Below are 16,639 nucleotides of genomic sequence, written 5' to 3'. Positions count from 1 at the left end.
CCAATTTCTAACCCACCACCAGGATGGGACATTAATGTGGTGCTTGCTAAACTCATAGGCCCACCCTTTGAACCCATGCATAAAGCCAGTCTCAAACACCTGACCTATAAATCTGCCTTCTTAGTAACCATTAAATCGATAAGAAGGGTCAGTGAAATTCAGGCTCTGTCAGTGCAGGATCCTTTCTTTACTGTTCATAAAGATAAGCTGGTTTTACGAACACACCCTTCGTTTTCACCTACGTTTATTTCTAAATTCCATGTTAACCAGTCCATTGAGCTTCCGGCTTTCTTCCAAGAACCCCAAAGCTCTGCTGAGGTGAAACTACACACCCTAGATGTGCGTAGGGCAGTCCTATACTATGTAGGCAAGACCAGGCCGCTAAGGAAAACAGACCAACTGTTTGTCTCCGTAGCTACAGGCAGAGAGGGAGATTGCGTCTCTAAAGGTACCATCTCTAAGTGGATTACAAATTGTATCCCGCTGTGTTACTCCCTTTGTGGAAAAAACTCTGCCTTTCACGCCAAGAGCCCACTCTACAAGAGGCATTGGGGCCACTCTGGCTTTCATTGCAAATGTACCCCTTGACACCATTTGCAAAGCAGCTACTTGGAGCTCTATTCACTTTTACTCAGCACTACTGCATTGACGCTCATTACAAGACAGATACTCAAGTGGGACAAGCGGTTCTTAGACATTTATTTGCTCATGACCCTTCCCACATCCCACCTCCTTCTAACACTGCTCGCTAATCTGTGCACAGCATGTGATCTAAGCAGATTCCACAAGCCTCAGAAGGGATACATTACTCACCATAATCGTATTTCTGATGCTTGTATCTGCTTAGATTCACATGCGACCCACCCTTCCTCCCCTCTGAGAGAAGGCACATGGATGCTTGTAGTCTTATTTTTCTATCTGTCTGTTTGGATAATCTGTACTTGCGCTACTCCTCATGCTACCTCATTTCAGAAAAAATACAATCTGAGGGACCTAGACGTGTGAGGGATCATGGGTACAGTGGACGTCACACTAGGGATAGTATTACTGGCACGCCCTGTGTCAACGCCCATTTTCGAGTTTCGAAAAACAAACTGTAATACTCCGCAGCTTCCACTAGATGTCAGCCTATGCACAGCATGTGAATCTAAGCAGATACAAGCATCAAAAATACGATTACGGTGAGTAATGAATCCTATATATTCGTACAGAGAGTCTGGTATGAGAGCAGGGGAAGAGGCTTCTGAGGGGAGCCTGAAATAGAGCTGGGTGTCATCTGCATAACAGTGAATATTGGAGCAGAAAATAGCGATGCGGTGGGCAAGCAGTGCCAGAGAGGAAGGTTAGACCTTCTGGGGAACAACACAAGTAGAGAGAGATGAGAGAGGAAATACCTCAGTTCGACCTGAGAGCGTTGATCAGTGAGAAAGGAGGTGAGGCAGGCCAGGGCCTGATCGTTGATACCCTGGTTATTACGGAGGCGATTGAGCAGGATGGCATGGTTGACGTACACAAAGCAGAAGAAAGATCGAGAATGAGGACAAAAGGAAGGTTAGAGTCAAGGTTAGAGAGCAGGTCTTCATGAGTGTTCAGGAGAGCGGTTTCCCTGCTTCTTGCAGCCCTGAAACCAGACTGGTGGTCGTGGAGACAACCAACACATTCAGTGTGCAGATTAAGCTGGGAGATGGTCAGCTTTTCCAGGAGTTTGCCCAGGAAAGTTGTGATGAGGATCTGACGATAGTTAGCCGGAGAGGAAGGATCGGCAGATGGCTTCTTTAGAAGGGGGTACACATGGGAGTGCTAAAGGGGAGGTTCCAGTGGCAAAGGAGTGATTGCAGAAAACGGCCAATGCTGCAGTAAGGGTGTCAATGTGGTCCTTGCTGAGCAGGGGAGAACCTGCTTTGAGGAGATAGGAGATGGGAGGAGGGAGGAGGGAAGGAGGGAGGAATAATAACAATAATAAATCTTCAGGATGGACTTTTAGCATTGGTGTTGTATCTCTATGGACCTCTAGTGCTGCATACTAATGCTTACATTCCTTTGTAGGGGTTTGGTATGTATTTCTATGTGTTATAGAAATATACAATATAAGCAATACTATGTAAAAAAAAAATCAGTTGTCTCATGAAGAGGTATCTACACGGAGCAATTGACAACCTAAATGTACATATATACAGTCATAGTGATGGAGCATCAGGGCAACGGGATTTTTCACTTTTTACTCATTGAGGGCCCCTTACCACGCTCACCCTGCCTCGTACTTGGGCTTGATCACTTGCTTGCTACCTTGAACTTGTTTGGCTACAACTCCCAGAGTTGTCCCCATCACTAAACTAGGTTGGCCTTTACTTTATTTATTTATTTATTTATTTATTTATTTATTTGTTTGTTTGTTTGTTTGTATTGCTCACCACTGACACGAAGGCTAAAGGGCGATGACACGGGACACAGATTAAGACAATACACAGAGGGATACCATTAGTTAGGCAAGAGGTTAACGATGATAAAAAAAGTGAGAACAGGAGATCAGAAAAAGAGATCTAATTAAACAGGTCTTTAAATTCTTCCTGAAACCGGATGTAGACATTTCTTCTCCAAGGTTCACAGGAATTGTGTTCCACACAGAGGGGGCTACCATAAGGAAAGCTCCTTTCTTCGTGAGACAATCTGCAAGCCGGAATTTTTTATCTCATGGTGGTGTTGTGTGAATTAGATTTCACTTCTAAGACTTCTTTTAGATAGGTTGGTGCTGTACTTTTAAGGCATTTGTGAGTGATTAGAATTCGAAAGATGATTCCGGCTTTCATGGGGAGCCAGTGAAGGCTCCTTCTCGCATCCGAAATAAGGTCCCACTAACAAGCTACTACAATAATCAAGTCTGGATCCCATAAGGGTCCTGGCAAGTACCTCTATATTTTTTTTCTAGAGATAAAAGGACGTGCATGTGCCAGTAGCTTGATGTAATATGAAGCAGGTGAAATCGGGCTACTAACCCTGTGCTGTACAGCTGTCCACCAGGCCAGAATATGGAAATCCAGTCCTAACCCTGGCCATGAGTGAATTGGAAACAAATTAATCGAAGCAACCAAAAACTTTAGGGGACCCCAAGAAAAATGCAGTTCTAACCTGATAATGTGATTTGGATCCTCTGGTATTTTTGTTTGTTGTCCCAGGCTTAGTGTGCCATGCAACCTCTGTCACTGAAATGCACTGTTTGGAACTGTGCTGTTTTTTTATACAATCTCACTATGACCTGTTTCACTAATCTTTTATCATTAGCGCTTCTCAGCGGACATCATCTCTGTCTTAGCCATGACGATGAGTGGTGAGAGAGAATGTCTGAAGTACCGACTGCTGGGATCCCAAGAGGAATTGTCATCGTGGGGCCATGAATATGTCCGGTGAGTGGGTAGCAGGATAAGGTCTGAAAGCACATGTTTGCACCAGCAATACTGCTACATTGGCCTGAATTGATGAAGTCTGTAACATTTGCCACTTTTTATTACTTAAGTTTTCTTTTAAATTTCCAAGACTTGATGTATCTTATTAGCTGTGGGAGTGAGATTGTCACTGTATTCCTTAAGGGATTAAAAAAAATGTTTGACCCAAGCACTAAATTGTAAATATATACAACATTCCATTTCTACATTGCTCTGGTTATTCAGATATGTGACCGAACGTGGGTTGAGTATACAAAAGTGATACTTTAAACAGGATACTTATTGCACGTTAGCCTTGTTGTTTAGTCAGATACGAATTACTGAATGATGTTGCTCTTTTAAAAAGTGAATGAAAGTCTGGTAATTCAGTGGGGTCAGCTCAGGGGTACCAGCTTGCGTTTTGTATTCTGACTGTCAAAGTAAATTGCACACCACTGTGCCAATTCTACTGTAGTTTCTATTTGAAAGGCTCATTTCTTTTGTCTTGCAGGCACCTCTCCGGTGAGGTTGCTAAAGAGTGGCAGGAGATAGACGAAGCAGAAAAGTCCCAGCGGGATGCCTTGCTGACATTGGTAAAGGAGATAATACCATACAACATGGCACACAACGCAGAGCATGAAGCTTGTGACCTCCTCATGGAGATTGAACAGATGGACATGTTGGAAAAGTACATTGATGACAACGCCTATGCTAAAGTATGTCTTTACCTAACAAGGTGAGTATCCAAGCAGTGCCTTTGAAATATTTGACTTCCCCTGCAACATGATTTTATCTGGTTAAATGAGAATTGAAAACTAGGTAATCAAAATAAGGTTCGTCAATGTGAGTACATACACAAAGGCAGAATACGATGCTTACCACAAGTGATCAGACATCTTAACCATGATTGCCTCCCAATGGAACTACACATAATCAATAGTTTTGTTTCAGGCCTTAAAATGGTCTTTGACCCCCAACTAACTGAGCATCTTGGTTGCCTTTAGAATTTTATGAACAAATCGGTTTACACCAGCACTGTGGTTGTTTGCTATTAAACAGGTGTTCTGCGTGTTCCTTCATAAGCATCATTATTTTAATTCATGCTTTCGCCATTTTCTCCCTGCTGTGCATGGGTTTGACTTGAGGAACATAGCATTGTTTCTTTGTGAGTTTCATGGGGCGTATTAGCGTGACCTTTAACCAAATTTGAACATATTTGTTTCTTGCGCATGGGGTGAAGGCATGGTTATTGCCGCCGGCCAAGCTTAGTTATCTGGAAAGGGTAAAATTTCTGGGATGCATAACGATTGGAGGAGGAGTTTAAATCTATCCCTGTTGAGGCTGATGTGGATGCGAACAAGGGCTGACCATATGGGGGTTTACTTTTCTTACTTTTCTTAGAGAGGATGTATCGAAGAAAGGTGTTTTACAGAGTTGGGCTTTAAGGGACGAGGTTATGGGGCTAGAATGTTAATCAGAATTGTATGTGTTTGGCTTGTTCGAGCGGGAGGTTGGGATGACTTATTAGACCGGGGGTGACCTGTAGGAGATAACCGGATGAAGGGGCTAGGTACAGCACTGTGGCTACAGAGGAAGGGAATGTGACATTGGTAGGTCTTTGTGTGCCCATGTATGCCTTCCGATTAGTTTGAGTCATTGAAGCCTAGAGAAGTTGGTGTTCTGGAGGTACAACACGCTGACTCCGCCCCCCCCAACCCCCTGCCTCCCCCCGGGGGGGGGAAAGGATAATCAGCAGAGTACCGTGAAGTTGCTGTGCTGTAGGTGGTTCAAACTATAGTGGGCGTTCTCACGCTGAGGAGTGTTGGGTAGAATTATCCTAAATGTGCCTTGCTGGATTTTGAGGACTTGATTTTCTTTTTTCCCACTCTTATGTATTTTGATGTGTTTTCCCTCGGTATTTCCTTTTAGTTATGGAGTCTAACCAACTCCATAGGCATCATCTTTTCATTTGTGTCACACAGCAGCCTCAGTGCAGTGGCGCAGGAAAGCCTTTTCAGGCTTTCCCAAGGTTTAAATACCTTCTCTGGGATAAACTGTTTCCCAGAGTAAGTAAAGTGAAGTTGACTTTACTAGTCTTTTAAATTCCTAGACCCAGCACACCCTATCTTACAATAGAGTGCTGGAGTGGTTACTTAGTATCCCCAGTGTCTAGATACTCATTTAGCAGTCAAATGTTACCCTTTCCTCTCAGAATGGCTGGTGGCAGTGGTTTTACAACAAACTACAATGATTTTTCCTGACCGCGAACTATCTGTTATCCGGTAACGTTAAATCGTACGAGCCATGTTTTTCAAGATGGCGCCTGAGCCTCCTTTGTTAAAATAGGTCCCGGTCTTCTTTTTTCACCATTTCTTTGTGTTAAAGTCCTTCTCGAGTTTTTCTCTGCGCGCCAAACCAGGTTTAGTCTTTGTTCATACGCCTTTGACGTGCTTCAGGAGTGAAGACCGCCTCTGGCGGTAGGCAGGAAGTGAGGGAGGTGCCCAAAACTCCGTGCTTAGTCTCCTAGGAGACACAAATGCACTCTGTGATTGGCTGGCTGACTGTCCGGCAAGGACAGCCACCCTGCTGGGTGAGTGACAGCTAGGCTGGAATGAATGGGAGAGGACTGAATAAAAGGCGAGTCTATTGGCTTGGAAGGCAGAGTCGATCACTGGAACGAAGGGACCAAATAAGAGCTTTCAGAGGACGGCTGCTGCAACTCCTGGACCGTTGGTTTGCCCGGTGAAGCCCTGCTGCAGGTCTGAATTGCCAAGTTCACATCGACAGAGAAGTGTTACGCTCACCTGGTATCCACAGGGACGCCACCCAGCCGGGTTACTCGCTGGTAAGCTTCTCAGCTTTGCCCTGATGTGGTCTGTGGGGAAAGTTCTAAAGTTCTGCCTGAAAATACAGGAGGACTGTGTTCAAGACTGTCCGACTGGGGTAAGTATCCTCCGTCCACCCCACACCCCGCCCCCCCTCCCCCTGTATGCTTTCAGTCCCTCTGGCGCCTTCTCCTCACCTTGTGGTAGAATTAGGCATGCTCTCCGTCCTGCCTTCTTTGCAGGGGCGCGTTGTCTTTCATGGGCGAGTGCGGTCCAGTTACTTAACTGACACCGGCCCATTTGATATTGTTCAGGTAAGTCTTATTTCTGTTCTTTAGTTTTGTTGCTATCCTGCATGCCTTTCTTTGTTTAAAATGTCTTTTCTTCTCCCTTAGGTATGCTGAACTTCAGCACGGCGAACTGGCTTGGTTGAGCCCCACTGGTAAATGATTGCGCATTAAGAGCTCTATGATGCGGTAAGTAAGCACTATGCGCAGCGCTGCAAAGTCTTGCCTTTGCTAACCTGTGTTTTCCTTCCTTGTAGGTCGCAGTGTTAAGCGCGAGTGGAATGTCCGGAGTGGTGCCAGCTGAGAGGCGACCAGCCAGGTAAGCCTTTTGAGCAATTTGTAAATGTCTCTACTGCTTTCTTTAATGTTGCCTCTATCTTCCTCTTTCAGGTCGTTCTGTCCGGGAGGGATGCAGATTTGTGGAAGCTGTTCTCAGTAGCTGCGAGTGTTTAAAGATGAAGACTGCAGGTAAGATGCTGTTGCTAATGATGTTCCTTTTGTCTCCTTGCAGGTGCTGCTTCTCTGAGGTTCGAGGGAATATCTGGACATGGTGAGCGTCACGTTGCAAGCTGCAAAGTAACGCAAAGCGTGTTGTCTTGCTCGGGTGTGGTTTAAATAGCCCCAACAAAATAGTCCAGGTAAAGTAGTCCCTAGGCTACCACACCCAAAACACTAGACCGCATAGCTTGGTTCTTAGGAACCAAGCTATGTGGATGCCTCCATGTTGGCTGACAATAAAATAAAGTAGTTCCCAAGCACATTGTTTTTCATGGTGTATGAGCCAGGACTGGCCCCATGAGGGCTTTTGAAGAGGATGCCAGGCTCTAGAGGCCCGAGTCCTGACTCCACCTGGCCAATGGGTTTGCCAGAGGGGGTTTTGGGCGAGGGTCGCGACAGGAAGCCCCTGCAAGAACGACTTCTACCTTTGAGTTGGTGGGACCAATCGACTCAAAAGTAAGCCACCTGGACACCAATCTCAGAGCTGGTTGAATTTCCTTAGAGCTGCTGCAGGAAACGTAGAACCAGGGAGAGGGACACCAGTTTGTGTGTGTTACAGCCACTGAAATTGAAATTTGCTAGTTGCTACCTTTTTGACTGTCCCAGTGCAGTGCAGGAGTCTCCCGACGTCCTCACTCTTGTCCCCACGACTGAGGCCCAGGAACAGCGAGATTTTCAGGAACTGCCAGGAACAGAAGTCATCAGCTGCCTCTTCATTTTTTTTTTCTTCATTGGAAGGTACTGTAAAACAAGACCGAGTACTTACCTCTCACAGTGAAAGTGCTTGAAACTTTTGCAACTCACAGGCCTAATCAGCATGTGACCCAATATATGATTCTTCTTCCTACAAACTACTTCTGTGAACTTGTGCAAAGACATTTCCGTAGTACAGACTTATACTTAAAGTTGGGGACCTGTATACCAAGGGATAGTTTTATGAAGTCTTACCTCAAGCAGATTTTAGGAAAACTCCACTAACACCCACAAACTTGGACAATGAGGGATTTCCTACTTTCCCACCACCATGCATTGTCAATTCATGTTGGGGTGTATTGAAAATGTATCTCTGAGTGTTATATTTCAAATAATAGTCACTGCATTTTAGTATTAATCCCGTGACCACATCAATGACTTTCTGTTCCTCATTTAAACTTACAGGACTCAACATGTTTCTGAGCAGTTCCTCAGTTAACCATTAACACGTTTTTAAGATTAACTATCTGTTTGGCTCATCCTATGGCTATAAAGGTGCAAATTGTGTTGTACAAACTGTTGGGGAGAATACTCATTTCTGTGCTAATTCCTTTCAACCTTGGAGACCCCCAGCTCTTGTGCTGGACTTTAGGACTTTTGAATTTTATTCCTGCAGTAAGTCTGCCCTTTTTCCTCACTCTCTCATGTGTTTTAAATTGTGTTTCCTTTGTTTTTGGAGTCTGACCAACTCCATAGGCATCTTCATTTTGTATGGTGACACACAGCACCTTCAGAGAGAAATACTTTAGACTTCTCATAAGATTTAACTACCTTTTCTTTTGTGAACTACTGTTTCCAAGAATAGTAAAGTGAAATTGACTTTACTTTTTCTCTTTGAGGTCCAGCACACCCTATTTAATGGGGTAGTGGGGGGTTAGTTGGTAGCCCCTTATCCTACTTTCCCATGTAACATTTTTTATGTGACCCACACTACTTTAAATGGCTGATGGCAGTGGTTTAATTTTCCTACCATTGTGCTTTTTTACCGCAGGCTGAATCCTCAGCTGCAGTGTAGCACCCAGGGATGACCATTTTGTCAAAATGGCCCCGGTCTTTATTTCTGCCATTTTCTGTTAGTGAGGTCTTTCTTGGGTTTTACTCTGCGGGCCAAGCCAGGTTTGAGCCCTTTGTTTGTTTTGCCTTTGGCGGGCTTCCAAAATGAAACCTGCCCCTGGCTCCAGTGTGTCTGGAAGGGCAGGCAGTGAGAGGGAGGTTCCCAAAACCCCCCTGTCCTTTATCTCTAGGAGTGCCTGAATGCAACCAGTCCTGATTGACTGGCTGTCCTTCTGTCCAGGACAGCCACCCTGCTGTTTGAGTGACAGCTAGGCTGTGCATGAATGGGAGAAACCTGCTTAAAAGGCGATGGTTTTGGGACTAGAGGCAGAGTCGACCACTGGGAAGAACACCCGACAAAGAAACCATGAAAGAAGCTTGCTGCATCCTCCTGGACCTTTGCATTGCCCGGTGAAGCCCTGCTGCTGTGCTGAAACTCCTTTTTTCTTATCGACAAGAGAAGCTCTGACTGACAACTTCTTCCCTTGGGTTAGTGGTACCAACTAACCCTGAGACTAACTCCACTGAACCATCTTCCCCGAATGCCTGTACTTGTTTGCTGCTGCAGGAACAGAGTGCCATGGGTTGAGAAATCGGTAGTAGAGTGCAACGTCTGCAATCCAGCCAGAAGCTGCAGAAGTCTCCACAGGACCCTCCAGAAACTGGACGACCAGAACTTGAGTCCCCTCACCAGAGTGCAGGACTCAAGGAAGTCCAACCCGTGTCCAAGATCTGCATTGGTGCTGCTTACCGAGTGCTGAAACCGGAAAGTACCGCTGATCTGAAAAGAGCCCTTAGCTGCCGTCGACCTCCGAATTGATGCCACTGGTGTCCTCCCCCTTGTCCCCATGACTGAGGCCCGGGAACCCAGCATCACTGCAACCTGACAGAAGCCAGCTAGACCATTCTTCTTCTAATCAACGGTCCGGTTCTGACTTGGGGTACCTACCTCAGTTTCTTTAGTTTTGCTCTTCTCATTTGAGACTTGCAGTAGCTACTTTGCTAGATCTACCCTTCACAAGTGTAACGGCTTGTGACGCTACAGTGATTTTTCTTCAACAAACTGACTTTCTGCAAGACTTTATCTAAAAAGTGCCTCAGCTCCATAGACTGTTCTCCAATTGACTGGCTGTCCTGGCTCCTTGCAGACTCTTCTAGTCCACTTGACTTTGATATTTACTGTCCCTCAGAGGTGAAAACTTGGTTTTAAACTGTTATTGCTAGGAAAGGTTTTTGTCTAGACTTCATTGGAAGATTTAAGTGCTCACATGCTCCGAGAACGTGTTTCGCTTAACCTTTCCTTTCTACAAAGTGTATTAGCGATATATAAATGCCATTTCTGTCCTAGTTAGTGAAGTCACCTCAGGGTGTAGGAAGTGTGTAAAAGCATCTACAAAGAGCATATACTACCTTTTTGTGTTGAATCTGGAAAAGTATTTTAAAGTATATTTGAGTGTTACCTATATTGCCCTTTTTAAAGCATGCTTATTTAAAAAACTGATGTTAAATACATACTAAAACCTTGAGTGTGTGACTTGGTTACTTCTATTTGTGGATTTCTTTGCTACAGCTCTACATCTCACACTTACCCCTCTTGAGATAAGCCTGGCTGCTCAGTTACACTACAACTTGTGTAGTACAGGCCTATACCAAAAGGTGGGTTACCTAATACCAAGAGGGACAAGTGTTGTGTAGTCTCCCACAGGGTTACTAAATCAATTCTTGCCTAACACAAACGGTTGTGGACTTTTGTGTCTACCCTTTCTCTTGCTCTTTCTCACTGAGGTCTTCTCTCATTCTCTTGCCCAGCTGTGTGAGCTACGTGCCGGAGCCAGAGAACTCTGCCTTGCTGCGCTGTGCCCTTGGAATCTTCCGCCGGTTTAACCGCTACCCTGAAGCACTGCGTCTGGCACTGATCCTCAATGACATGGAGCTGGTGGAGGATATTTTCACATCCTGCAAAGATGTGTGAGTATACTGAACTAGAATAAACTGATTGTTTTGTGGATCTGCCCTTTTTGTCCTTAAATGCAAAATTATTTGACTTTGCAATCAGAATTCAAATTGGTTTTTTTTTTTTTGCTGGAGTTTTTGTATATTTGCTTTGTCCTATTTATCTGGTCCGTACATTGGTAAAGAGCTACATGGGATCTAAGGGGGTTAGGATTTCAGAGCAGTAGTTCATGGTGTGATGTGATATGCTGGTTGTTCATTGGGTGGGTGGCTCTACACATATAGTGGCATTGGTTTGCCATTGGTTTGGCAGTAGATGGCAACCTGGTGCCTCCATTGAGGTTCCACTGGTTCCCTGTGACTTCTAGTTGACTGAGCCACTGATTTTTGTTTTTGTGGACTCCTAACTGGGAAGCTGGGGCAAGTGTGTTTTAAGGCAGTGAAGGAGAACATTCTGTTTATTAGGTGAGTGATGCTGTAAACAAAATCCCTGACTATGGAGAATCTCTGATTCTCCCCTCCCCTCCCCTCCCCTACTGGGGCATGGAGATTCCAAGCATGCAGTGACTGGAAAACCGCTGTTGTGCGTTTCAAGGCTTAATAAGGGAGGTCCCTAGAGAGGGCACGCATGTGACTAGACATGGTTGAGGCCCCCAGGAAAGATATCGGACATCATTATGTATTGATGACAAACGGACTACTAGGGCTTATGGTAACTAGGAGTTCCAGTTCCTACCCAAAGCATATTGTGACGAGAACAGACTGGTAGGTGAGATGTAGTAATGTTAGCCGCATGTTGCTTAGTTTAAGGTGCCTCTGCACAGATGTCCTCCTGTGATTATAAGAGGTGTATTGTGACTCGGGCAGCAACTGTGGACAATGATTCTGGTCCGCAATTAGCCCCACTTCCAACTGGGTCAGGTATCTACCCTCATGAGAAAAAGAATCACTGGAAATGGTTGCCCCGCCACTTTTCATGACTTTAATTACTGAAATTCTGGGCACCCTAACAGGTTCCAGTAGGTTTCAGTATAAAAAGGTATAGATGTGGTGTTTTTTTTTTTTTTTTTTTTCTTTTTTTTGGAGCTTCTCCCCTGGCCTTTTGCCCATTCTGGTATGGGTGAACTGATCAGTCCTTCATACTATCGGTTAGGCAAGTTTGTATGCAGTACCCTGTGGCAGACTGCACAAGCCTTGTCCTCTTGGCAATAGTTAACCCAACCTTTGGCATAAGCATTTACTACACAAGTTGGTAGCGTGTTGAGCAGCCAGGCTTCTCTCAAGAGGGGTCAATGTGAGCTGTAGGGTTGGAACATAGACTTTCACAGTGACAAGTATCCAAATAAAACTTACACTCGAGGTTTCTTGATTAAACAATTATTAATTTAACAGTCAGTTTGAATAAGCCTTCTTTAGAAGGGAGAACATATGTAACAAAATATACTTCAAAAATATACACTTTCAGTTTCACTAAATCAGTAGATGCCCATTTGGGATGGCACACAGACACTTCCTACACCCTGAGGTGACTTAAATAACTAGGACACTGTGGACATTGATACATCACTGGTACATTTAGAGGAATACTGAGTTTGGTGTTAAAATGAAAAGGTTATAGGGAAGAAACAACGGTTAGGTTTCTCAAACGGCTAAGTACTTTTGAGCCCTCCAATGCAATGTAGATTAACCCTTTCCCAGCTACACAAGTAAAGAATGTGTGACGTTCTGGAGGGACAGATCGAAACAGTCAGAGGTTAGTCTTCAGGTAGCCAGGACAGCCATTGTTACTGGAGCAAAGTCTAGGGGAGCTGGAGCTCTTCTTGAAGGTTAGTAAAAAGTATTGCATAATGTTATAGGGAGTTTTTGTTGAAAAAGAAATCACTGTTCGGCCACAAACTGGGATGCATGTGATGGGCAAAGCTGCAAGTGGCAGCCAAAGCAAGTCTAAACTAAGAGCAATGCTACACAACCAGAGGTAAGTACCCCTTAGTTTTACAGAACCTTAAGTCTGAAGAAATTGGTTCCAGCTGGCTTCTGTTCCTGTGGTGGTCTGCAGATCCTATTGTTCCTGGGCCTCAGTCGTGGGGACAAGAGGAAGGACGTCTGGGGACTCCTGCACTATGATTCGAAGGGCGGCGGCAGCAATGGGCAAACTTGAGATCAGCGATACCTCGCGGTTTCAGCTTCTCACGAACAGCACCACTGCGGTTCTCTTATACTTTATGGACTTTCCTCGCATCTGGGGTCCAGCACTCTGTTGAGGTGGCTCAGGCTTGGTCAGTCCTGCTTCATGGGAGTCCGGAGGATCTTCCTGGAGCTCGGACTGTGACTTAAAAACAATGCACTCGATTCTGGTATTCCTCTCCCGGGCAATCGGTTTCTGCTGCAGCAATGAAAGTACAGCCAGCTCTGAGAGGATTTCCAGATCAGTTCGTCTTTGGGTCGATTGGTCCCACCAACCCAAGGGGAGAAGTTGTCCCTTGCAGGGCTTCTCTAATCGAGGCAAATTCGGAGCTTCAGCACTGTAGCCGGGCTTCATCAGGCAAAGCAACGGTCCAGCAAGTTCTTCTCTGGATTCCTTCATCCAGTGGTCGTCTCTACCTTCTTTCCAAAAGACCTTGCCTTTTATGCAGGTTTCTCCCACATTCGTAGCCTAGCTGTCAATCACACAGCAGGGTGGCTGTCCTCCAAGTACAGCCAGCCAGCTAATCACCTTTGGGTGCATTCCTGTAACCAAGCAGACTAAGCACAGGGAGTTTCGGGCACCTCCCTTGCTTCCTGCCCCGCCAGACACGCTGGAGCCAGATGTGGTCTTCCCCAGTGAATTCTGCAAAGACAAAACAACCAAAGGGACCAAACTTGGTTTGGCACAGAGTAAATCTTAAGAAGGACCATGCCAACAAGAAATGGCAAAAAAGAAGACTGGGGCCATTTTGACAAAATGGGTGGTTCACTGCAATTGCAGCCCATGATAGAAACCACTGCCGCCGGCCATTAATTGTAGGAAGGCTAACATAAAAATGTTACCTGAGAAGATAGACAAAGGGGATTCTAAGTAACCCCTCCAGCTCCCTATCGTAAGATAGTGTGTGCTGGGTCTATGAAGAAATAAAAGTAAGCAAAGTCAATTTCACTTTACTACTCTTGGAAACAGTAGTTATCCATGAGAAGGTATTTAAACCTTAGCAGAAATCCAAAGGATTTCTCTGTGGCACTGCACTGAAGGTGCTGTTACAATGTAAACAGATGTGCCTATGGAGTTTGTCAGACTCCAAAACCAAAAGAAACAGAGTTCAAATAACAGAAAAATAAATGAGAGAGTGGGAAGAGAGAGGATACCTTCTGCCACTGAGAACACTCATGCTCCAAGAATAAGGGAAAGACTTGAAAGGATTATCCCTTTTGCCTAGAAAAGAAAATAAGTGTTTAAAAGTTACTTATTTGTAAAGAGTTGGTTGGTAACTGTAACTCTAAGAGTGAAAAAAAAGTTCTTATTTACCTTAGATGTGTGATGCATTATTCTAAAAAATATGGTTAACATCTTTTGAACTTGTGTGCCCAACACAAGCCCTTCAGGCCCAGATAAGAGTACTTTGAGATGAATGGGGATGCAGCATATACACCAACATCAATAATCAAACTGACACAGGAAGTTGGCAAAGTGCATCTATTTTAATATCGATTATCTAAAACAGGGAGTATTACGAACAGCAACGAACATGCTCAATCTTCTCACTCAATGCATTGAATAAAAAACATAGCTTATATACTAAAAACTCCTCATCATTGACATCAATCTACGTGGCAAACAACAAAACCTTACTTGGGAAAGTGATAGGTTTACAGGGAACATCTAGGTATACGTTCTATACTTGTCGGGTGTTGGGTAAGATTTGCACAGAACTGGTAAATCTTCCTGACCTGGGTCCACCCCAGAACTTTTTTGCTTTATTAGTGTGATTATTTTTCCATAATACCTCAGTGAGTGTGAACATTTTTCCACACTCCCATAATCTTTTACTCTTGTTATGGGTGTCATTTTTTAGACTGTCCATAGTGTCTTTTTTAAAGTTATCCTCTTTAACAACTTATTGGCAATACGTGCCTGTTGTTGCTGGGTTGCCCTAGGGGCTTCCCTTTTAACTTTCTTTTGCTAAACCTTGGGTGAACTACAGTTCCCAAGGGTAGAAAGTATCTTTGGATCCCTTTTACGTTTTTGCTAAGTGAAACCAGCACACCTCACCTTATGTGGAGTGCTGGGGAGATGCAATGTACCTCATTTCACATGAAAACTGTAACAATGCTGTTAAGTGACAAGCTTACCTTCAATGGCTGGTGGCAGTGATACCTTGTATTCATTTGGTGCACTTTTACCATGGGCTGTTTTCACAGCTGCAGTAAAGGGTCCTAAGTGTGTCAATTTTTACCAAAATGGCCCGTGTTCTTTTTTCGCCATTTTAGTGTGTGTTTCTTGTTTCTTGTTCCTTCCCCTGCTATCCAGGGTGGGCAATTCCTTCCAAAGATTTTTATCTTTGGCGGGAGTCCCCTGGACTCCCCACCCAGGCTCCAGTCTGTCTGTGAGAGCAGGAAGTGAGGGAGGGGACCAAAACTCCCCAGCCCTTTGTCTTACACCTGACTTGAAAGGGGACAAATCCCAGTTGGAGGGGGGTGGGCTGCCTGTCCTGATTAGAAATCAGACCGTCCTTCTTGTAAAATGTGGGGAGAGAATGCAGAGGTTGTGTTCTAATTCCTGATAAATGCTGCGAACCTGGAAGCTGAAGAAAAGTCGACCACTGGAACCGAAGAGGAAGATGAAAGAAACGCGGCTGAAACAATATCCAGCGACCGGAGAGCCTGCTGTGTAACCTGAGCCTGCTGTAGCCCTTCCTTCCAATCGACCTGGGGACCCTGAAAACGACGACCCCGACCCAGAGCCTGGTGAGTTAGGCAAAGTTTGCATGCAGTACCCTCTGGAACCACTACACACAACTATGACTACAGGTGTAAGCAAAACTATCCTTTTGGTAGACGTCTGTACCACACAGTTTTTGGTAGCGAGCTGAGCAGCCAGGCTCATCTCGAGAGGGACTGTGGGCTTGTAAGGGTGTTACACAGAGGTCTACCATCACAAGTATTCAGGTAGACACTTCTACTCAAGGTTTCTTGGTAAAACACTTCTTAATTTATTACACTGTCAGTTGGAAAACATTCACTAAAAGGAGGCTATCAATATCACACAAATATACTACAGTACTTCACAGTATCTTGTGCTGTGACATTTAAACTGCGTTGAAGGAGGAGCAAAATGGCATTCATAGCATTTGAAGTAGGAGCAAAAAGGCATAAGATAATAAAACGAATATTACAGTTATTCTTAAACAGTGAAAATAGTTGAGTTCACCATAGGAGTTGATTCAGTGCAATAGCTAGGCCCTAAGTCAATGGGCTAGAGTCTTGTATAGGTAAAAACGATTCTGATATTTAAACGCAAAAGTCTTTGCCACGGTTCTCAGAAGTAGTTCATAGAAGAAAGATGCATATGTCTGGTCACAAGCTGACTAGGCCTGCAAATTGCCAATGTTTCATGCACTTTCGCAGTGAGAGGTAAGTTCTCTCGGTCAGGTTTTCACAGTACCTTATATTGAAGAAAAATTCAGCTGAAGACTTCTGTTCCTGGCAGTTCCTGCAGATCTCGCCATTCCTGAGCCTCAGTCGTGGGGACAAGAGGAGTACGTTGGGGGACTCCTGCACTGCATAGGGACTGGTCACAAAGCTGGCAAAGTGGCAAATCTTCAATTCCAGTAGCTCTCGTCAAGCACACAAACTGGTGTCCTTGTTCCTGGCTATTCGG

The 16,639-nt window shown here is 44.7% G+C and overlaps 1 protein-coding gene across 1 annotated transcript in view; it reads left to right on the top strand.

The window, feature by feature from the left end:
• PSMD2 (proteasome 26S subunit ubiquitin receptor, non-ATPase 2) overlaps positions 1-16,639 on the top strand; it is a 674,802-nt gene that overhangs the window by 102,061 nt on the left and 556,102 nt on the right. Inside the window, exons 4-6 of the mRNA XM_069618807.1 lie at positions 3,280-3,401; positions 3,931-4,155; positions 10,645-10,803. Of these exons, the coding sequence (XP_069474908.1) occupies positions 3,280-3,401; positions 3,931-4,155; positions 10,645-10,803 (506 nt within the window). The remainder of the gene's footprint in view (positions 1-3,279; positions 3,402-3,930; positions 4,156-10,644; positions 10,804-16,639) is intronic.

This window comes from Ambystoma mexicanum, chromosome 10, assembly GCF_040938575.1.
Source record: "Ambystoma mexicanum isolate Mex_15411 chromosome 10, UKY_AmexF1_1, whole genome shotgun sequence".
In the NCBI taxonomy this organism is placed as follows: Eukaryota; Metazoa; Chordata; class Amphibia; order Caudata; family Ambystomatidae; genus Ambystoma; species Ambystoma mexicanum.
The sequence above is the reverse complement of the archived record's forward strand: the minus strand, read 5'-3'. Positions and strand labels throughout refer to the sequence as shown.